We start from the raw sequence: 23,553 nt of genomic DNA on the forward strand, positions 1-23,553 counted from the left end.
TACCTTTCAGCATTTCATATAATACTGGTTTGGTGGTGCACGAACTCCTTTAGCTTTTCCTTATCTGTGAAGCTCTTTGTCTGACCTTCAATTCTGAATGATAGCTTTGCTGGATAAAGTAATCTTGGTTGTAGGTTCTTGCTATTCATCACTTTGAATATTTCTTGCCACTCCCTTCTGGCCTGCAAAGTTTCTGTTGAGAAATCAGCTGACAGTTGTATGGGTATTCCCTTGTAGGTAACTGAGTTTCTTTCTCTTGCTGCTTTTAAGATTCTCTCTTTGTCTTTTGCTCTTGGCATTTTAATGATGATGTGTCTTGGTGTGGTCCTCTTTGGATTCCTTTTGTTTGGGGTTCTCTGCGCTTCCTGGACCTGTAAGTCTATTTCTTTCACCAGGTGGGGGAAGTTTTCTGTCATTATTTCTTCAAATAGGTTTTCAATATCTTGCTCTCTCTCATCTTCTGGTACCCCTATAATTCTGATGTTGGTACGTTTGAAGCTGTCCCAGAGGCTCCTTACACTATCTTCGTATTTTTGGGTTCTTTTTTCATTTTGCTTTTCTGGTTGGGTGTTTCTCGCTTCTTCGCATTTCAAATCTTTGACTGGATTCTTGCCCTCCTCTGGTCTGCTGTTGGGAGTCTGTATAATATTCTTTATTTCCGTCCGTGTATGCTTACTTTCTAATTTCTTTATCGTAGCATCGAGGGTCTCATTAGTTTTCATGAGGCTCTGCTCAAGTTTATTGCAAGCCCTCAAAATTGCGATTTTTAGCTCCATATCCTCCATTTCTGTCATGTTTTTTTTGTCTCCGCATTTTTTATGCTTTCTTGGTGCACCCCCTTGTGGTCTTTGTGCACAGTCTTGTTCTAGTTAAGCCTTAATTGTTGTAGTTAATACTAGAGGGATTTGACCACCAGGCTGACTGGCTGTGAGAATCAGCTGTATGGAAAACTTCTGTCCTCTGGAGAGGTGCTACTCTAGCCTTTGCCTGAGGCTATCCGGCAAATGGCTCTGCACAGGGCTTGGGCGGGGCAGGATCAACAGGGCGGGGGGGAGGGAGCAGTTATGGCCGCTCTCAGTCCGTCCCCAGAGGCTCTGCCTCTCTGTCCCAGCAACCGCTGCAAACCTCGGAGGGACCGTAGCCAGACAGTCCCGCTTCTCCCGTTTGAGTCTGGGTCCCTAGAGACTTGCCCGGATCTGTAGCCCCGAGTCTGAGACTCCCTCCTGATTGAAAATGACAACCGCGCCCTCAGCCACCAGCCCGCTTTGCGCGCGCACCACCGTACCTTTAAATTTTCCACACTGCGCCTCCTCTGGGCCTCGTAATGCTGTTGTTTTTCCTTCTAGTTGAAGAGTCTCTCCTCAGCCAGCCTTCCTGGGGTTCTGGGTGATGTCCGTTCCGTCTTTTAGTTGTATTTTTGAAGTGGTTGTTTGCGGCAGCAGTCTCCGGTGTTTACCTACGCCGCCATCTTGGTTATCTCAGATTATTCTCTTAGCTTTTTAAGAATATATTCCTCTTCCATCACCTGCCTGGTGAATTCTACTCATTCTTCAAGGACCAGCTTCTTTGCAACTCTTTCTTCAATCTCCATTCTTTCTCCTTCTTGCCCCTCCCCCAGTCTCTTTGTCAGCTGGAAGAATTTATTATTACTTTAAATGTGCACTTTACATACATTTCCATAATAACAATGATCCTATATACTGGTAATAAAAGGCTAATATGCAAATAGACCGAACTGCGGAATGACCGGTCACTATGATGCGCACTGACCACCAGGGGGCAGACACTCAATGCAGGAGCTGCCCTCTGGTGGTCAGTGTGCTCCCACAGGGGGAGCGCCACTCAGCCAGAAGCCAGGCTTATGGCTGGTAAGCGCACCGGCGGTGGCGGGAGTCTGTCCCGCCTCCACGGCAGTGCTAAGTATATCTGACTGCCAGTCGGACACCTCCCAAGGGCTCCCAGACCGTAAGAGGGCACAGGCCGGGCTGAGGGACTCCCCCCCCCACCCCCCCACCCCCAGAGTGCACGCATTTCATGCAGCGGGCCTCTAGTTATACTATATCATTCTCCCTTGTTTACATGCTACTCTTCTAAAAGAGTAAACTCCCTAGAGTGTATCTAATTAATCATGTAACACTAATAGTCTAATAAGGCATATGGCTTTTAACAAGTACTTGAAAAAATAATTGTTGAATTTCTAAGCTATAAGATCAGGATATACAGTGGGGCCTTGACTTATGAGTGTCCCGACTAACGAGTTTTTTGAAATACCAGCTGTCTCTCGGCCGATTTTTTGCATTGAGTTGATAGAGTAATTTGAGTTAACGAGCTCCTTAATGAGCTCGGTCTCGGAACGAATTAAACTAGTAAGTCAAGGCCCCACTGTATACGGATAAGTAGTCATCTCTGTTTTTTAAAGATATTTAAATTTATTTCATTTGAGAGAAAGGGAGGGGAAAGAGAGAGAGAGAGAAAGAGAGAGAAACATCTATTTGTTGTTCCACTCATTTATGGATTCATTGGTCGATTCTTGTATGGGATCGAACCCAAAACCTTGGAATGTCAGGACCATGCTCTAACCAACTGAGATACCCAGCCAGAGCCTGATTAATAGTCATCTTTAAAAGTTATGAAAATAAGAAAAAAAGTCATGAAAGTAGAATAAACTTTTAGAAGTGAAAAATGTAATCAATCAAGTCTTTAGTGATTTGATATATGAAATTAAGTATGCTAAATGACATAATAGAATCTAATGCATGAACCTACATAAATCAGTGAAGAAACATTAGACCCATTTTGTTCTTCTTGATGTATTAGCTTACACTTTAACTTCCTGCATAAGAGAACTAGTATCTTTCAGCATCTATTACGTACAATGCACTTTACAACTATGCTGTTATTTATTTATTTATTTATTTATTTATTTATTTATTTATTCATTCATTCATTCATTCATTCATTTAAAATCCTCACTGGAGGATTTTTTTTCATTGATTGCTAGAGAGAGTGGAAGGGGGAGAGAGAAACATGAGAGACACACATCGACTGGTTGCCTCCTGAACTCGCCCCTACCAGGACTGGGGAACCTGCAACTGAGGCACATGCCCTTAACTGGAAATCAAACCTGTGACCCTTTGGTCTTCAGGCCAATGCTCTAACCTCTGAACTGGCCAGGACAACAGTCAAATGTTTTTAAACAGTGAACCTCAGGACCCTCCTTCTCAAACCAAATCTTCTGCAGAACCCTAAACATAAAATAGATTCAAGTTGACCCATTAAAAGTCTCTACAGAGCTCAAGAGTATCAGTGAACAGTGTTTAAAAACTAACTTAGATAATCTCATTTTAATTCTCCAAATAATAATATGAGCTAGAAATTATCAGTCTCATTTTAAAGATGTAGAAAGGACACATAGAAACATATACTTATTTTAAGGTTACCACATTAGAAGTAGTAGAGTTAAGATTCAAATCCAGTTCAGACTCCAATGTAAATCACAGAGAAAGAGTAGGAAAAATTATATTTTCCTCAAGTACAATTTTATTTCTTTTGTATATGCTTTATGGGAAAAAAGTGTATTTTCCCATTAGTACATATTTAGGTTTTTTTGTAATACATGTAATTTAGTATTTATGCCACAAGGTTATTTTGACCAGATATATGATATCTATAGGTCCTTTCTCAATTTCTTGAAATAAGGGATCATCCATATAAGGAACAACTTCTGTACAGAAACAACTTCTATAATCCCAAAGACTGATTACTTTTATACACTACTAGAGGCCCAGTGCACGAAGGGGGTCCCTCGGCCTAGCCTGCACCCTCTCGCAATCCGAGACCCCTAGGGGGATGTCAGAGAGCTGGTTTCGGCCCGATCCCCACAGGCCAGGCTGAGGGACTTCACCATATAAGATCTTTGGTTAATCTCTTCCTGCCTTCCCCCCGGCCCCCTTCCCTCTGAGATTCATCCGTCTGCTCCATGTTTCCATGCCTGTGGTTTCTGCTCTTGCATTGAGCATCTGCCCCCTGGTGGTCAGTGCACATCATAGCTACCATTGGGTCAGCCGGTTGCTTAGGCTTTTATATATGTAGATGAGTTCAAAGAAGAATATAATTTGGATAATAAGAGTTATATGGAAAAGAGACAAGTTAAAAATATAAAACAAAATGACAAGGTCAAGATAAATAGATTTTTGGTAGCTTCAATAAATATCAAGAATGAGTAAGAAAGGAATTTTATAGAAAACCAAAGGACTACACATGGAATACAAATTATAGCTAGTGAATATAAATTCTAAGCCATGAATTTCTCAAAAATCCCTTTTAAAAATCAGCTGTCCTCTTTCTTCACAATAATGGAAAACTCTTAATAGTTACCTGGGATGTATAAGTACAGTTGACCCTTGAACAACAGGGATTTGAACTGCATGGGTCCTCTCATATGCCAAATTTTTTCAATAAATATACAATTGGCCCTCTGTATCCCTGGGTTTTGCATCCATGGATTAAATCAACCTCAAACCAAAAATGCTATTTTTTATTTCAACTGAGGATTGGGTGGTGCCCCTAATGCCTGCTTTGTTCAAGGGTCAAGTATACAAATTTTGACTTTTGAAAATCATTAACTAAAAACATTTGTCATGTGACCCATATAGGACATGAAGTGAATTCCCTTTTCCTTCTGACAATTAAGGAGCATTCATTCCCCCCCTGCCCCCAGTTTCTCTTTCCATTCTAGGTACAGAAGATACCACCATTGTGGGACTCCCTACTCACTGCTAGCTACGCTTTTCTTTCCTCACCTCAGTCAATGACTGGTTAATGACAAAGTCTACATTGGTACTTCTTGGCCTTCCCTCTCTTCCAATCCTCAATTCTAATCTCTAACATTAGGCAGCAGTGAAAGTAAAGGCAAGAAAAAAGGAGAGTTAACTTTCTTTTACTATTAAGAATCCAGATATTCCTCTCCTCTTACCTATCACAGGAGGGAGAGGGGTTGATAAACCCTTCTCTGTTTCAACACAACATTAGGAATCTTTCATATTATGAATTAAATAGGGGTTGGACAGGGACCAATCACATAGTATCTATAGAAAAGTATATCCTAAGCTAATAGGAACTTAGAACTATACCTTTAGTCGGATATGTATAACCTATATCTAAGTTGAAGATCATTTATACCCTAGCCTTTCTTGGTCTTTCTTTTTTAAAAAAATATATATTTTTATTGATTTCAGAGAGAAAGGGAGAGGGAGAGAGAAACATCAATGAGAGAGAACCACTGATTGGCTGCCTCCTGCACGCCCCACACTGGGGACCAAGCCCAAAACCCGGGCATATGCCCTGACCAGGAATCAAACCGTGGTTGACACAAAACCACTAAACCACGACAACTGGGATGTTCTTTTTCTTTCTTCTTCTCCTCATGTTTAGGTCCTATCATCTTTTAGGGATGTATATGGATATCCCATCCTCCCAGTGGGTAGCATCTGTATGCTGTACTGTAATAGTCTGCAAATAACCCCTAGAGTATAAATTCCTTCTGACTACTTGTTCTTTATTGTATGCCTTGTGCCCTGCAAGATGACTGAAATTCTCCACAAGTACAATTACTTTTTATAATATAACAAAATAGCACATTAATATATTTTCAGTTATTTACATGTGTATTTTTTTTGGCATTTCATATTGGTGAGTTTGAATGGGTCTGTCTAGATGAAAAATTATGTTGCACAAAAATCAGATGATCCATGAACTTATATTTGAAGGTGTTCTATAACACAGGTGGCTGAAAATGCTTACTTTGGAGCACTTGCTCATATGTGAGAGTGACTTAAGACACCTTGAATAAAATTCATTCTATATAAGGGAATACATCTCTCCTGTGCAGAGATGGGACAATGTACTGGTGGGGAACATGGTTAGTATCTGGAATGTCTACAACAGGCTATCAACCTTACTACTTGGCTATCTCATTTCTAAATACATACATTTTTTTCTCTCAACAAAAATTACTGAATGTCTAGCATTCTAGATCCAAATCTGAATGTATAACCTCAACTTCTCTGCTGACTCCTATTAAAAGTCCAATAGAAAAAAGTGATAATATGTTAAAGAATGTGCAATTTTTAAATTCTTTCCACTTTAGATACTAAAAGGGTATAAACTTAGAACTTACTACCTTAGTGATTTATAAAACTGCCCTCATTTAATGATATTTTAATATTATACCGTTGACTTTCATTAAGTTACCATGAAATCTATTATTGCAACTGGTATTAAAATACTGCATCATTACATAATTCAATTTACTCTAGTTATGCCTAATATGAGCAATGTCTTCTGTAATATGATGCCAAGAAACACTTTGCTTAAAATAAAAATAACAGAAATTCTCCTTTTTATAAGAAGTTTTTTGATTTTTTAAAACTTAATCCCCTCCCTCCTCTTTTTTTCAATCTTGGTTGCCAGAAACTTCAAAGCCAAATTTGAGAATTACCATTATAATATAACTATATAGCAACTATTCTGAGTTTTTATTTCATTATTTTTATCATTTGTGCTACTTATGAAAGCTGCCTTTAAAACTGTTTTAGAATAAGGAAATTATAAATTCATCCCACATACTGACTCCTACCAAAAATATTTAAATTCTGATGAAAGTGATCATGTAATAAAAAATTAAAAATGTACATGAATTATTCTTTATAGATGACAAGTATTAAAAATACAAATATTATAACCTTATTATAATAAAATATCAAAAACTGCTTTATAATATTTTTGGAAAAAATAGAGGTTTACATGGCACTTGTAAACTCATACAGGTTTTAATTTACTATGACTCTCAGAGGCATTCCGTTGTAATTTATACTACCAATGTGTTGAACTCCTGAAAAAAAGAGCAAATTAAATCCAAAGTAAGCAGATGAAAAGAAATAATAAAAACCAGAACAGAAATCAATGAAATTAAAAATAAGAAAGCAATAGAGAAAAATCACTGGAACCAAAAGCTGGTTCTTTGAAAAGATCAATAAAACTGATAACTCTCTAGTGAGGTTAATTAAGAAAAAAGGAGAAGGAACACGAATAACTAATATCAGAAATGAAATATTACTAGATATCACTAATAAACTCATGACATTATAAACCAATTCTGTGAAAGACACAATCTGTCAAAATTCACTAATGGAGAAACAAATAATTTGAATGGGCTGATACACCTATTAAAGAAATTAATCAATATTAGTAACCTTCCAAAACAGAAAACATCAGGTCTAGAGGGGCTCACTAGAGAATTCTACCAAACATTCAAGAAAAAAATTATACCACTGCTCTACAATGTCTTCCCAAAAACAGAAGGCAAATGAGAAATTAGATGCTTTGCTGCTAAGATCAGGAACAAAGCTAGGATGCTCCTCACATACTCATATTCAACATTATACTAGAAGCCCTAACTAATCCAATAAACATAAAATGATATAAGAGGTATACAGATAGGGAATAAATAAATAAAATTGTCTTCATTTGCAGATGACATGATTGTCAATGAAGAAAATTCCAAAGAAGCAACACAAAACTTCTGGAACTAGTAAGTGACAAGCTTACAAGATACAAGGTTAATATACAAAAGTCAATTATTTTCTAATATACTAGCAATGAACAACTGAAATTAAAAGACAATACTATTTCATTAGTACTCAAAACAAAAATAAATGAAAGTTATAAATCTAAAATATGTAGAAGATCTATATGAGAAAAACTACAAAATTTTCAAAGAAAAGAGATATTCTATGTTAATAAATAGGAAGACTCAATACTGTCAATATGTCAGTTCTTCCCAACTTGATGTACAGATTTAACCAATCCCAATCAAAATTGCAGCAAGTTATTTTGTAGATATTGACAAAATGATTCTAAGGTTTGTATGGAGACAAGAAAGACCCAGAATAGTCAACACAATATTCAAGGAGAGAAAAATAAGGAATTGACAATACTTGATTTTTAAGACTTACAATAAAGCTATAGTAATTACAACTGCGGGGTCCTAGCCAAAAAGTAGACAAATATACCAACAGAACAGAAAAGAGAGTGCATAAATAAACCCATACAAATAAAGTCAACTTATCTTTGACAGAAAAGCAACTGCAATTCAATAAAGAAAAGACATTCTTCAAGAAATGGTGCTGGAGCCTGGCCAGAGTGGCTCAGTTGGTTAAGTGTCATCCTAGTACCGAAAGGTTGCCGGTTCAATTCCCAGTCAGGGCACATACCTGGGTTGCAGGTTTGATCCCCAATTGGGGCATGCTCAGAAAGTAACTGATCAATATTTCTGTTTCTCTCTCTCTCCCTTCCTCTCTGTAAGCATGTCCTCAGGTGAGGATTTTTAAAACATTTAAGAAATTTTAAAAATGGTTCTGGAACAACTGCATACCTACATGTAAAAAAATTAATCTAGGCACAAACCCTATAATTTTCACAAAAATTAACTAAAAATGGATGATAGACCTAAATGTAAACTGCAAAACTATAGAACTCCTAGAAGATAACTTAAGAGAAAATTTAAATCTTAGGTATAATGATGAATTTTTAGATACAATACCAAAGGCACAATTCATGAAAGAAATAATAAGTTGGACTTAATTAAAATTAAAAGTTTCTGTTCTGTGAAAGACATTGTCAAGAGAATGAGAAGACAATCTATAGACTGGGAGAAAATATTTGCAAAAGACATCTGTTCAAAGGACTCTTTCTTCCCTCTGCCCCAAAAGTACAAATAATTCTCAAAACTCAACAATAAGAAAACAAACAATCTGATTTAAAAATGGCTCAAAGACCTGAACAGACATCTCACCAAAGATACAGATGGGAAGTAAGCATATGAAAATATGTTCTATATCGTATGTCATTAGAGATTTGCAAATTAAAACAATCGATGAGAATGACTGAAATCCAACAATGACAATACCAAATGCAAGCAAGGCTATGGCGCAGTAGGAACTCTCACTCATTGCTGGTGGGATTGCAGTGGTACAGCCACCCTGGAAGACAGTCCGGCAGCTGGCAGTTTGTTAAATCTAAACATAATGTTACCATATGATTCAGCAATCACACTCTTTGGTATTTACCCGACAGAGATGAAAACTTATATCTACCCAAAACCTTCACGTGAATGTTTATTGCACCTTTATTCATAACTGTCAAAAATCTGGAAGCAACCAACATATCCTTCAATAGTTGAATGGATAAACAACTGGCACATTTAGAAAAAGAATATGGTCAGCAATAAAAAGAAATGAGCTACCAAGCTATGAAAAGACATGGAGGAATCTTAAATGCATATTTTGACATGAAAGCAGCCAATCTGAAATGGCTACACACTATATGATTTCAACTCCATGACATTCTGGAAAAGATATCACCGCGGAGATAGTAAAAAGATCAGTGGTTATCAGGGACTCAGGGGAAGGAAAACAGAGATGAAAAGGTGGAACGCAGGTGATTTTTAGGGCAGTGAAACTTCTATATGATACTGTAATAAGGATCTATGTTGTTATACACTTTTCAAAACCCATAGAATGTACAACACAAAAGAGTGAAGCACAATAAACTATGGACTTCAGTAATAATGTACTGAAGTTGGCTTATCAATTTTAACAAATGTACCACAGTAATGCAAAATGTTATTAATAGGGGAAACTGGGGGTGGGTGGTATATAGAAATTCTCTGTACTTTTCACTTATTTTTCTACAAAGGCAAAACTTCTCTAGCTTTTCTGCACTATTGTGAAAGGGGCCCATATGGCATTGTTCTTGGTTCCCAGGTAACTTAAATGGAAACTTCCACAATGTCCGGAGCCCTTCAAGTTCTACAAATGAAGGAGGAGGGATATCCTCAAATTCCTTGCAGCAGGAACCCACTGGCACCAACCCTGACTTCCAAATGGAACAGTCCATCTACAAAAGGAAGAGTGATGGCATCCACATCATCAATCTGAAGAGAATCTGGCAGCTTGTGCCACTGTTGCCACTGAAAACCCTGCTGAGGTCAGTGCCGTATCGTCCAGGAATACCGGCCAGTGAGCTGCACTGAAGTTTGCTGCTGCCACTGGAGCCACTGCTATAGCCGCTTCACTCCTGGAACCTTCACTACCCAGATCCAGGCAGCCTTCCGGGAGCTGGGACTTCTGGTGGAACTGATCCCAGGGCTGACCACCAGATCTCACAGAGACGTCTTATGTTAACCTGCCTCCCCCTGCTCTGTGTATCACAGACTCTCCTCTGAGCTAAGTGGGCATTGCTATCCCTTGCAACAACAGGGGCTCACTCAGTGGGTCTGCTGTGGTGGATGATGGCCCAGGAAGTACTGCGCATGAGTGGCACCATCTCCCATAACCACCCATGCCTGAACTCTACAGAGACCCTGAAGAGATTGAAAAGGAAGAGCTGGCAACTGCTGGAAAAGCTATGACCAAGAAGAAATTTCAGGGCGAATGGGCTGCTCCAGCTCCTGTGTTCACTGCTGCATAACCTGAGGTCACAGACTGGTCTGAAGGTGCGCAGATGCTCTCTGTGCCCATTCAGCCGTTTCCTACTGAAGCCTGCAGCGCTCAGCCTGCCACTGAAGGCCGGTCTGCAGCCCCCACTGCTCAGCCCACTCAATGGGTAGGAACAACCACTGAGTGGTCTTAAGCTGTTTGTCCACAAACTCTTAACAGTGAAAATAAGGTTGACGGAAAATAGTTGCTAAAAACAAAACAAACTGCTCTAAAAAACAGTCTGTAATTTAAAAGAACAAAATCCAAAAATGGTATGTATATGATGGCAAACAAAAGAAAGGGTCGCATTTAATAAAGTGTTTGCAAAATCTTGGGAAAATGTACGGTATGTAGCTTTGAATAATAATCTCTCACTTTTACTTCTTGATGGGTACTATATAAAATGGCTCAACAGAAAAGAATACAGAGATGATTTGGTCTGTGCTTCAAAATATATACATACATCAGTCTAACATTTATAATGAATATGCAGAGTATATAATACATTTGTTTGTGTGTATTTATGTTTGTTATCAAGTCAATATGTGACCCTAGCATGGAATTCGATTCCTGAGATACTTATCAGCACTTCAATAATTTACCCTTTAAAAAAAAGTCCATTGTTTTAAAAGGTATACTTGTTTTATAAAACTTAACTTAAACTTTGACTACTAAATTTTCATTGCCTATTTAAGCATTCATAGATATAAAAGATCAGACTATTTTTTAAATGAATTGAATAAACACATTAAATGATCAAATATTTTAATAAGACAATTGGAGTCCCTACTTCCCTCTATTTTGTTTTTGCTGAAATTACTTCTGATTCTAAAGCTGCTCTGTTTTCACTGAATTTTTAAAAAATTATTTTAATTAATTTATTTTTTTTAAAGAGAGAAGGAGAGGGGGAGAGAGAGAAACATCCACATGAGAGCGAAACATTGATTAGCTGCCTCCCACACACCTCCACCCAGGAATCCAGCCTGTAACCTGGGCATATGCCCTGACCGGAAATCAAACCAGTAACTGCCAACCCCCGTCCCCTCCCACCCCCCTTTCCAGGGCATGGGATGATGCCCAACCAATTAAGCCACACAGGCCAGGGCTCAAGGAATTTTTGGTGGATATGTTTTAAGAACTACAGTATGGTAATGCATGGGACTTAAAAGTAAAAAAGCCAAAGTTCAATTTCAGGCTCTGGCTTTAAGCCAAGTACTCAGTACCTCTGAGATTCATATTCCTACATAGAATAGGGGAACATTATCATGTTAAATTATCTGACATATAAGTTGCCAAAAAAGTTTGTTCTTCCTTTTAAAAAACAAAACAAAATACCATGTGTTCACATTTTCCATCTAAGAACTGTGATTTAAGGATGCTATGTTTGATCATAAAATATTTGTGAAGTATAAAGCATTAAGGTACTGTAGTAAAATCAAGCTCATTTACATAGCATCTTAAAATAGATGTTATTTTTAAGGTACTCTAGCACTCACATAACATCAGGGTGTAAATATTTTCACTAGGATTAAAATAAGAACCATCCACAGAACTGTACATTTTAGGTAATCAATAAGGAAAGAAAGCAACAATGGTACTATGAGAAGGAGCTAAGTAAAAGAATGTAAAATTCTTTAAGGCATATCTTTAAATGAAACATTTTTTGCTTCACTGAGTAACAAGGAAAAATGGCATGGCAAGAAGACAGCAAGACAAAATACGAAGACTGCCAAGTTTGAGTTCCAACCCTGCCATTAACTAGGAAACATTTAACCTGTTTTGGAGGTAAGAGAGAAATTCCTTCATTTATAAAATAAGAATATTTCACAAAATATATTCTGCAGACTGTTACTTCTCAGAGTTGGTTATAAGAGGTATTACCTAAAAGTGTTTCAAAGTCAAAAGAGTTTGAGAAATACTGGCTAATTAAGTTTTCTAAATACATGACTTGCAGACTACTTTATATATTACATTGCATGGTGAATCTCCAAGAGGAGAATATAGTAAGTTTTATTTCTAACCTTATTTGACCAGGGAAGAAACCTCACTAATTTGTAGAATCTACTTAGAACTCTGTCCCTAGGTACCTTCTAGCTTGACAGTCTTAAGTTCCACGGTAGGTTCACGAAGGACTCTGGAAAATAGAGACCAAAGAAGAGAGGAAATTGTAAGGGCTATGTTTGACTCTGACTTTCTACTCTAATTTATACATCCCTGATTCTCATTAATCATTCTCTACTCAGCTATTGTATGTGCTGTCATTGTAAGCTACCTCAGAACAACTCAAGGTATAAATAAATAAACTCTGAGGAATTTAATTAAAAAATAAGGACTGCATCTGTACTCTCCTTTTATTTTAAACACTAGAGGCCTGGTGCACGAAATTCGTGCACTGGGGGGGGGGGGGGGGGGGGCCCCTCAGCCCGGCCTGTGCCCTCTCGCAGTCCAGGAGCCCTCGGGGGATGTTCGACTGCTGCCGTCAGACATCCTTAGTGCTGCCGCGGAGGTGGGAGAGGCTCCCACCACCATCGCTGTGCTCACCAGCCATGAGCCTAGCTTCTGGCTGAGCAGCGCTCCCCCTGTGGGAGCACACTGACAACCAGGGGGCAGCTCCTGCTTTAAGCATCTGCCCTGTGGTAGTCAGTGCGCATCATAGTGACAGGTCATTCTGCCGTTAGGTCTATTTGCATATTAGCCTTTTATTATACAGAATTTTACTCTTCGTTTCAATTTGCTTCTATTCTCTGCATTTATCTTACTGCCTGTTTCTGTAAGGAAAAAAAATCTATGAAAATATTTTGGGCTTACCTATTCACAAATTGTGTACTATATTCTGTTTCTTGCTATTCTAGGTCACTTTAAACCTAAAGTGAAAAATTCTCATTACCAAAATTAATCTTTGGTTTTCTCAATGACTTAAAAAAATATGTTTATCTGTAAAATAAATTATTTAAAATACATAACCACTAACCTTTGTTTGAATTTTTGAAGGGTAACTGACATACAATACACAGAATTTGGTAAATTTTAACATATGTATGAATTCATGAATACAATCCAGATAGAGCACATATCATTCATTACCCAGAACAGTTTCCTTATTGTAATGCATCCCTTTTTACCCTCAACACTCCTCTTCCTGTCCCTAGAGAAGCACTGATCTACTTTCTGTTACTATAGATTAGCTTCATTTTTACAAATTTATGTAAACTGAAAGATTATGTACTCTTTTTTAAAATTAAATTTTGGGGGTGATATTGGTTAATACAATTATGTATACAGTTCTATAATATATCATCTGTATATTGCATTGTGTGCTTACCACTCAAAGTCAAGTCTTAGGCACAGTCACCGAGAGTAAACAAATGCACACAGCTGGGGTGCTACTTAGTGCATCTGAGAACAATGACTGCAGGTGTTAAAACTGCCGCAGAAAGTCATGCCAGGAGACAACAGAACCAATAACTGCAAGTGATGTGGTGTAATCACTCACAGAACACCGTTTACCAGCAGTGACTCTTGGGTTTAAATATGTAGACTATAGTTGCAGATATGTAATATTTATGTTGCCGAAATTACTACAGTGTTTTTTCCAACATATGGCCTATCTGCTAAATTTGTTAAAAATAATAGTGAATTAGTAACAAAACAAAACAAAAAATAACTTAATTGAGTTATAAGCAAATCTTGGTTAAAAGCTTTTTAAAATTAACAAGGTATTAATTTTCACATATGACATATGGACTGGAAATTTTGTCCATTAAATCCAAACTCTGTTAAATCGAGGTCTGCAAAATCAAGGGTTTACTGTGTACTTTTCCCTTTTTTAAAAAATGTGACTCCTTTCACTCTATTTTGAGATGCACCCATGTTGTTGCATTTATCAATAGCACTTTCCTTTTTATCGCTGACTAGTATTCCATTGAATAGATATACCATGATTTGTTTATCCAATTTACTAGTATCTGATGACATTTGGGTTGTTTCCAGTTTTGGGGTATTATAAAAAACACAGCTATGAACATTTGTGTACAATGAACATATGCTTTCATTTATATTGAGTAAATGCCTTGGAATGAAATGGCTGGAACATATGATAGGTTTGTATTTAACATTTTAAGAAACCGACAAATTATTTTCCAAAGTGGACGTACCATTTTACATTTCTACCAGCAATTTATGAGTTCTAGTTCCTCTGTATCTTTGCCAAAGGTTGACATGATCAATCCTTTTAATTTTAGACACTTTAATAGATGTGTTCTGGTATCTCATTGTGGTTTTAGTTTGCATTTTTCTAATGACGATTGCTGTGGAAACTTATTTGCTATCTGTATTTTTTTAAAGTCAAGTCTCTGTTCAAATACTTTGGCCATTTTTTAAACTGAATTGTTTATTTCTCATTATTAGGTTTTGAGACGTCTCATTTCTTTAAAGTAACCTTTATGAATCTATTAAACTAGGTCTTGCTAAATGATAATGCTTCATCTTCACAAAAACAGATGGCAGAGAAGTGAAAGCGAAGAGCTAGAGAAAAGTAATTTCACCCTTTTTTTTGGAGATGTGTAAGTAGTCTCCAGAAATTCAGTGTGTGAGAAGTTGAAGGGTATTCTACTCATTTAAGAGCTATCTTTGATCATACTTAAGGTAAGAAATACGTATTCAAATTCCAGTAATGATTAGCCTTATTTGGGATGAGAAGAGGTAGAAGATAGTAGTAGCTTGTCCACGGGGACTTCCTGTTACAGAACGTATTTTCCCCCTGCCTTGAAGAAAAGATAACTAGGTCATAAGAATATTCATTTGGGCCCTAACTGGTTTGGCTCAGTGGATAGAGCGTCGGCCTGCGGACTGAAAGGTCCCAGGTTCGATTCCGGTCAAGGGCATGTACCTTGGTTGCGGGCACATCCCCAGTAGGGGGTGTGCAGGAGGCAGCTGATGGATGTTTCTCTCTCATTGATGTTTCTAACTCTCTATCCCTCTCCCTTCCTCTCTGTAAAAAATCAATAAAATATATATATTTTAAAAAGAATATTTACTTGGCATGTATATTGGAGAAGAGATCATTTTAAATACATCAGTCAAAATCCAGCCAGAGAAATGCTCTAACTTCTAGTACAGTAAAATTCCTTCCCTACTGTGATCAGGAGAGTGGTTAGCAGTTAATCAAAGCCAGTTAATATAAAGAATGATTAAAAAAGATGTGTTGTATATATACATTTTAAACATTGCCTTTTAACTTAAGACCTAAAATGTACAACTGTATGTCAATCTACTGACATTTTATCTTTCTTGCATAAAGTACACCTATAAGGCACCACCTATGATTTCCAGTTTCAGTTTCTTTCAAATGGACCAAAAAAATTTGTAGACATTTGCAAAGCAATTTTAGTACTTTGGAAATTTTCCAATCGTATAGGTTTTTTTTTTTTTTACCCTCCTACTAATTTAAACAATAATTAGATCACCACTTCATTGAGTCTTTCTAAGATGTGAACTTAAGTTTTATACACATAATACTCTTTTCCTATTCATAAAATGATAAGTTGGAATTAAATACAAATAGCTATTTTTGGTAAGCTAAAAATTCCACTTGTAAAACATACTAGCTGTCAGTTGTCAACATGTCAATATTGTGGCCAGTTAACACTATGTTTTACAGAGAGAATGAAGGGTATCAATTAATTTGGTGTGGAGACCAATTAAGAGAATTTCTAAAAATTAACCCCTGGAGAAGGGGTTGTGGTTAAAAGCTAGCACTGCTAGCAAGGGCTAAGCCTTGCTCAGAGTGAAGACCTAGAGCTATACATGTTTGCTTGATCAGATGACGTCTTTAGACCTCGTAACTTTCTCCACAGGAAGTAGTAAAACAAAAGTGATGATTCAGCACCAATGAAGACTCAATCCACAACAGCTTACTAACAGTTTGTTCTTTATTGGCTACAAAAGGATGAAGCATTCTGATGCCACAGCTCTTCCTCTCAAAGGGGAACATTAGGTGAAAGAGCACATAATGCCACTTCTCTCTCTCATATACTATGATTTACACGTAGGTATTTTTTCCTATTCTTAGGTGTCAGATGCTAAAGAGTGTTTAATTCAATTTAACGATAAAAAAAAATTTAAATCTGGCCTAGCTGGTTTGGCTCAGTGGATAGAGCGTTGGCCTGTGGATCGAAGGGTCTGGGGTTTGATTCCAGTCAAGGGCACATGCCTGGGTTGTGGGTTTGATCCCCAGTAGCGGGTGCAGGAGGCAGCCAATCAATGATTCTCTCTCATCATTGATGTTTCTCTCTCTCCCACTCTCCCTTCCTCTCTGACATCAATAAAAATACATTTAAAAAAAAATCTGTCTGCAAATTATTTAAGTAGTCCCAGAAGCCATTCTTTAACAACCAGCAAGTGGGGAAAATCATATTTGTACGAGAAATAAAAGAACTACTAAAGGAAAGGTTTAAAAGTTATGAATTACGGAGCTTCTGGTCAAGATAACAGAGTAGGTAAATGCGATACATAAATATTCCCACAACCACGTCAGAATTACAACTAAACTAAGGAACAACCATCACTGAGAACCTCATGAAATGTAGCTAAACAGAAGTCCCATAGCTAAGGATTTACAGAAGAAGCACATCGAGACTGGTAGGAGGGGTAGAGATGCGGAATAGGCTGGCCCCATACCCACATGTGGCAATTAAAAATCAGAGGGATATCTTTGGTACAGAGATCCCCCCCCTGAGGGTCAAAGTGTCCCAGCCCCTTCCTAGCTCCCTCTTCCCCAGCTCAGGGTTCCACAGGAAGAGAAGTCCCTATAACTTCCGGCTGTAAAAACCAACAGGGATTAAGGCTGAGGGAGACTGAGGGCTGCTGGAGTCCTAGGCATTCTTTGTAAAGGGCCAGCACACGGACTGACTGGAACTCACTCGCTCTGACCTCCAGTGTTGGGACAGCAGTTTGAAAGGCAACAGGGACATACTGGGAGGAACTGAATTGTCTGGCTTTGGGGTGAGTGCTGGCAGAGGCCGTTCTTCCTTTGCTGAGCCCTCTTCCTACAGAGCAGGCAGGTTGAGTTTCCATCAACCTGGCTAATTCTGTTCCTCCTACCCTGGTGATAACCTGAGACCCCGCCCCACTTTCACTGGCTTTTCCATACAAACGGCCTATCTTGGCTTATGCTGTGAACTTTCCTAAAATCTCCCATGGACCTCAGGTAAACAGATCTAGGCAGTCTTTTTCCACTTTATAGAAATTTTACATATAAAAAAGGAAAAATATCAGCAGAACTATTTAGACTGAACATTTATGTTTCTATTCCTGTAGGTACATGAAAACAGCAATTATCAATATGAAGATGTGGAACAAAGAAAAAATTAGGTCGTCAGCTTAATAGAAATTTGCACATTTAAATTCCATGCTGCACAGTGCTCATTATCTATCTATATTAGCTCCTTTCTAACCCTCTGTGACTTTTTAAATAATTAAAAAAAGAAAACATTTAAGTTCCTTTTCTATAAATCCAAGATACTATCAACATCTTTGACAGGCAGCTGGCATATCCAGCTTTTTTACATTGCTTTTCAAATGTTTATTAAATGGGAAGTAGGGGTCACATCCTAGCACATGGTCAAGCTGTCACTAGAATTCAGTTCCATGTCCAGAGAATAAATACCTGTACAATGCTGGAACTAAGTCAAGCCAATATCAGGTAATCATGAATGAAGTAAAGAGAAAAAACTATAACAACATATATAAGATCCAATTTATTTGTTTCAAAATCACAGTACAATAGAAAATAGTAAGAAGCTTAAATGCTAATAGACTCATCTAAAACTAAAAAGTTCAGGACCAAATTACATAATGAAATGATGATATTAATAGCTATTTTAGATATTACTACAATAAAACGAAATGTCTAAATCTGTATTACTGATGGTGAGATACAGCTCTACTGTTTACAGAATAATATGTATAAAAATTATACTGTGGGGGGATAAAAGTTAAATTTACCTTTATATGTTCTAAAACAGCAGTAGCAACATTTGTGTGGAGATCAATAAGTCTTTTTTTTTCAAGGAGTTCTGGCAAAGAACTACAAGTATCAAAAAATTGAAAATTAACCATTATATTTTCTAAGAAAATGACACAGACCTTAATAAAACCCACACCTGGCTATGCTCTTTGAGGAAACTTAAGTAAAACATAACAAAATGACAAATTAAACTATCAACTGGATGTAATCTCTAGGCTTGATCACATAGAGTATTTATTACTCTAATGCAGATGAAGTGCTTCTTTTCTTAGTTTAAAATAATCTGCCTCCCAAATATCATTACTCCACTGTTCACTTTCTGGTTCCAATATCTGGAGGCTTAGAATAAAATCAGATTAATGGAAATATGATTGTACTTATAGTTCTAAAACAGTTTTCCTCTCTCATTAAGAGCATTTAAAGTATCTAAAAGAAATTGCTTAACCTTTAGTTAATAAATAGTAGCAATGATAAATTTAATAACTTGCATTACTTTATCATCAATATTATCTTCTTCGTAAAATTATCCACATTATACAATACTCCAACTAGTGAAAGAAGCAAATGATCTGTTATATAAGAGAACTTAGATTGAACATGTTAAAAATACAATTTCGTTCTTTAAACTTAAAGTATATGTTATTACCTAATATATCCTATTATTAAAAATATTAACAAAATTTTTACCGCCTAAGTAAATCTTATCAACAAATAGACTTCAAAGAGGATATATTTCTTACTTACCTAACAGCTGATGTTAGCTTAGCAGTATTGTCAGAAAGCATACTTATGGCTCCTTCATCTTCCCCTTCTAGTCCCTGGGAAGGAAAAAAGTCCTAGTAACTACTCACACATCCCAAAACCCAAGCATAAAAATCAATATATTTTTAACATCACTGGTAAACAGTAAGATTTAGGTCACCAAAAATAATAATTCTTCTCCTCTAAGGAATAAACATATGTCTTTTGACAATTAGAGAAAAGTTCTAGCCACCAACAGCCCAATAAATGGTTGATGACTACAAAAAGGATCAGCTGGCATTTCAGATAAAGAAATTGACCCAGAAACTTTTCACAGGTCACAGAGCAATAAATAGTAGAGCTAAAATCTAAAGTTAGATCAAAGTAGCACTAAAACATATATTTCTAAAATAAAGCTGCATTTTATATATATACTAGAGGCCCAGTGCACGAAATTCATGGGGGTGGGGGGAAAGGGTGTCCTCAGCCCAGCCTGCACCCTCTCCAATCTCGGACCCCTCGAGTGACATCCCTCTCACAATCCAGGATTGCTGGCTCCCAACCACTCGCCTGCCTGCCTGCCTGATTGCTCCTAACCGCTTCTGCCTGCCAGCCTGATCACCCCCTAACCACTTCCCTGCCAGCCTGATTGATGCCTAACTGCTCCCCTGCAGGTCAGATTGCTCCTAACTGCCCTCCCCTGCTGGCCACCTTGTGGGGGCCATTTTTGATCACATGGGGGTGGCCAACTTGTGTGTTGGGGTGGTTGTCAATTTGCATATTACTCATTTATTAGACATGATTCAAATAATAAATTAGTATTATTTTAAAAAAATATATTTGCTCTAGCCGAAACCGGTTTGGCTCAGTGGATAGAGCGTCGGCTTGCGGACTGAAAGGTCCCGGGTTCGATTCCGGTCAAGGGCATGTACCTGGGTTGCGGGCACATCCCCAGTGGGAGATGTGCAGGAGGCAGCTGATCGATGTTTCTCTCTCATCGATGTTTCTAACTCTCTATCTCTCTCCCTTCCTCTCTGTAAAAAAATCAATAAAATATATTTAAAAAAAATAAATAAATAAAATAAAATAAATAAAATAAAAAAATATATTTGCTCTAGCCCTAGCCGGTTTGGCTCAGTGGACAGAGCGTCAGCCTGGGAACTGAAAGGTCCCAGGTTCAATTCTGGTCAAGGGCACATGCCCGGGTTGTGGGCTCGATCTCCAGTGGGGGACTTGCAGGAGGCAGCCAATCCATGATTCTCTCTCATCATGGATGTTTCTATCTCTCTCTCCCTCTTCCTTCCTCTCTGAAATCAATAAAAATATATTTAAAAAAATATTTGCTCTACTCAGTATTTAGATTTCATTATGAAAAACATCTTTTATATAAGTTGATGTATTTTTTTTCTTTTTTAATTAAAGCAATGAATGGTCTTGAATTTTTAGGAGAAGAAAAAGTTAACTTCTTTCTCCTTCCAGATGCCCTTCTGCTTCCCTATAATTCTAAAAAAGTAAACAGAATCTTACCATAATGCTTTTAAGTCGTTTAACTTCATCTTCTTGTGCTCTGTAAGATTCTAGTTCTTGTTGAACTGATTCTGCAACTTCTGGGAATGGACTGAAACAGTATTGAACAGAAGCAGTTAATATCCAAAATTTACTGAGAACTCAAGACAACTTCAAAAAAATCCAAACAATTCAACTAAAAAGTGGGCAGAGGACCTGAATAGACACTTCTCCAAAAAGGACATACAATTGGCCAACAGACATGAAAAGATGCTCAACGTCACTAATTATAGGAGAAAAGCAAGGATGTATCACCTCATACCAGTCAAAAGGCTATCTCATGCACTCTTGGTGGGACTGCAAATTGGTGAAGCCAATGAAGGCTGGATGACTCTGGGCAAGTTACTTTAATTATCTCAATCTTCATCACAACCTTCTGAAATAGAGCAATAGGTAGAATTATCATCCCTACATTTTACTGATGGGGAAACGGAAACTCAGAGAGATTTAAGTCAGCTGTTTCACTTCATGCTGTCTCCCCGTGTCCTTTGTGCCCACCTTACTCTTTAGTACAATATTTAGAGAGAGTTATTCACAGCTATTCCTACTTGTAAACAAAAATTTAAAGTTCTTACTATTCATTTGATCTTCTGAATTGATCCTAAACATAAGGTCTAAAGAAAATATTTAAAATTTCCATATTTGAGTGAAGAGATTTTTTTCTTAAGCTTTTTCTCTATTAGGAAATATAAATTTTAACTTTAAAATATCCTACATCCTCTATGAATAATGAACATGTAACTTCTTGTACTTCACCATTCTGGAAGGAAATGTACACTATGAAATTCTAAAGAGGAGAGAATTATTTAAAATAAAGTAAATCTTAACAGTACTCAAATTTGCCATAGTCAGAAAGAGGAAGATAGTGGCTTTCTCTGTACAGAGAAAGTAAAATTCTTTGCTATAATGATTTTCCAGTGTTAAAAACTTAAAACATACCAAAAACCCCCCTACATTTTGAAACTTTATATCCTACTTCTCTTTCAACATAAATGAGGCCAAAAAGAACAGCCATATCAAGGATATAGATACAGTAACACAAAGTATTCAAAATAATATAATATTTCTTAACTGTTTCTCTCAGAGGAATAACTTTTGTTTAGAATGTTTCTCTAGCTATAATGACCACTTGCTAAGTTTTATAACAGTTAGCGAGCCTACAATGTAGTCTAAACTTCCAAACGACAGGACAATATCTAAGATCTGTGTATCTGCCTACAAATAAATCACAAGACAAATTGTTTTGATTTTTTTACCTATTATTTCTAATGTACTTTAAATAAATCTGGTTTTCAGGCTCAGGCATTCTTTCCACAGACATATAAAACTGGGTTTACATGAAGGCAAATGGGACAAAAAAAGGAAAATCAGACCTAAATGGGTTCCCTATCACAAAAAACCTTTTAATGAAAGGCAGAAATGGTCTTAATGAAGGTCAGCGGGGATACAACAAAATTTAGAAAAACTATCTGTAAAATCTACAAGATCATATGGTATGAGCTTCTTGAATGGGGAATTGACTACTACAAAATAACAAAAAAAACCCTAAGGAGTCAGGAAGAAATCGGGCAATGAAGACACATATCTATGGACTATTATATATAGCTCCTATTCATTGTGTAGATGAACTATGACCTTTTGGATTGTTTTTTAAATAATATAAATTAAGTCAGATGACATCTTCATTTCTTTTTAATGGGAAAATCTCTTATTTAATTATGTTTTTCTTACTTACCTTCCTTTATGTTTCTGCCAAAATTTGTCAACTGGAGTTAAATCATAAGACTTCTTGTTTTTTCTCTTTGGTCTAGCACCAGCTGGAGTATTTTCCAATCCTGAAGATTCTTCCAAATTAACTCTGTTTAAGTGAAAATCCTAAGAAAAAATAATCCTGTATTAAATAATAGTTTTCTGAATTTAAGAACCATAACATTTCCTACAAGGAAAATAACAGATTCTTGATGCCTTTTCTAATATTTTCAAGGACAAAACACAGGATCTGAAATTTAGAAGACCTCTTTTCAATGTATTTTTACACACAAATGTACTTTTTTTCACAAAATGTACTTTTGTGTATATATTAAGCAGTAGCTGTATAGGATTAGAATTTCAAATATATGTAAAAACCATGTTAAGATTTTTGTGTATAATAGAAAAATATTTTTTTCATATGCCAGCATAGACATATTCTTTTAATTTTACTTTTAACAATGAGATTACATCATATTTTTGCCATACCTTTCTCATTTAATAATATATTTCAGAACTCTTTCTCTATTTGTATATGCACAGCTACCTCATTTTTATCATGTCAACATAGTAGTCCAATATTCAGCTCTACCTATTTATTTGACCAAACCTCTTGATACTTAGTTGTTTCCAATACAATCTTAAATATGATTTTTAAACTCATAGAGAGTCTAACATTAAGATTTGTTACTTGATGATGGATTGCACCTTTAAAAAATTCCAACAGAAGCTACAATAACTGTACTCCCATTCAAATAAGTCCTAAGAGCTAGTCAGAAAAGTAGTTGTTAAAGTTTTCTGCCTAAGCTGATCGATGCTTCTCTCTCATCGATGTTTCTAACTCTCTATCCCTCTCCCTTCCTCTCTGTAAAAAATCAATAAAATATATTTAAAAAATAAAGTTTTCTGCCTAGAATTAATTTTACTCCTATG

The 23,553-nt window shown here is 36.8% G+C and overlaps 1 protein-coding gene across 1 annotated transcript in view; it reads right to left on the reverse strand.

Moving 5' to 3' along the window:
• SCFD1 (sec1 family domain containing 1) overlaps positions 1 to 23,553 on the reverse strand; it is a 121,357-nt gene that overhangs the window by 59,975 nt on the left and 37,829 nt on the right. Inside the window, exons 11-14 of the mRNA XM_006085855.3 lie at positions 22,607 to 22,746; positions 20,833 to 20,923; positions 19,309 to 19,382; positions 18,543 to 18,624 (exon numbers count right to left, since the gene is read on the reverse strand). Of these exons, the coding sequence (XP_006085917.1) occupies positions 18,543 to 18,624; positions 19,309 to 19,382; positions 20,833 to 20,923; positions 22,607 to 22,746 (387 nt within the window). The remainder of the gene's footprint in view (positions 1 to 18,542; positions 18,625 to 19,308; positions 19,383 to 20,832; positions 20,924 to 22,606; positions 22,747 to 23,553) is intronic.

This window comes from Myotis lucifugus, unplaced genomic scaffold (assembly GCF_000147115.1).
Source record: "Myotis lucifugus unplaced genomic scaffold, Myoluc2.0 scaffold_22, whole genome shotgun sequence".
In the NCBI taxonomy this organism is placed as follows: domain Eukaryota; kingdom Metazoa; phylum Chordata; class Mammalia; order Chiroptera; family Vespertilionidae; genus Myotis; species Myotis lucifugus.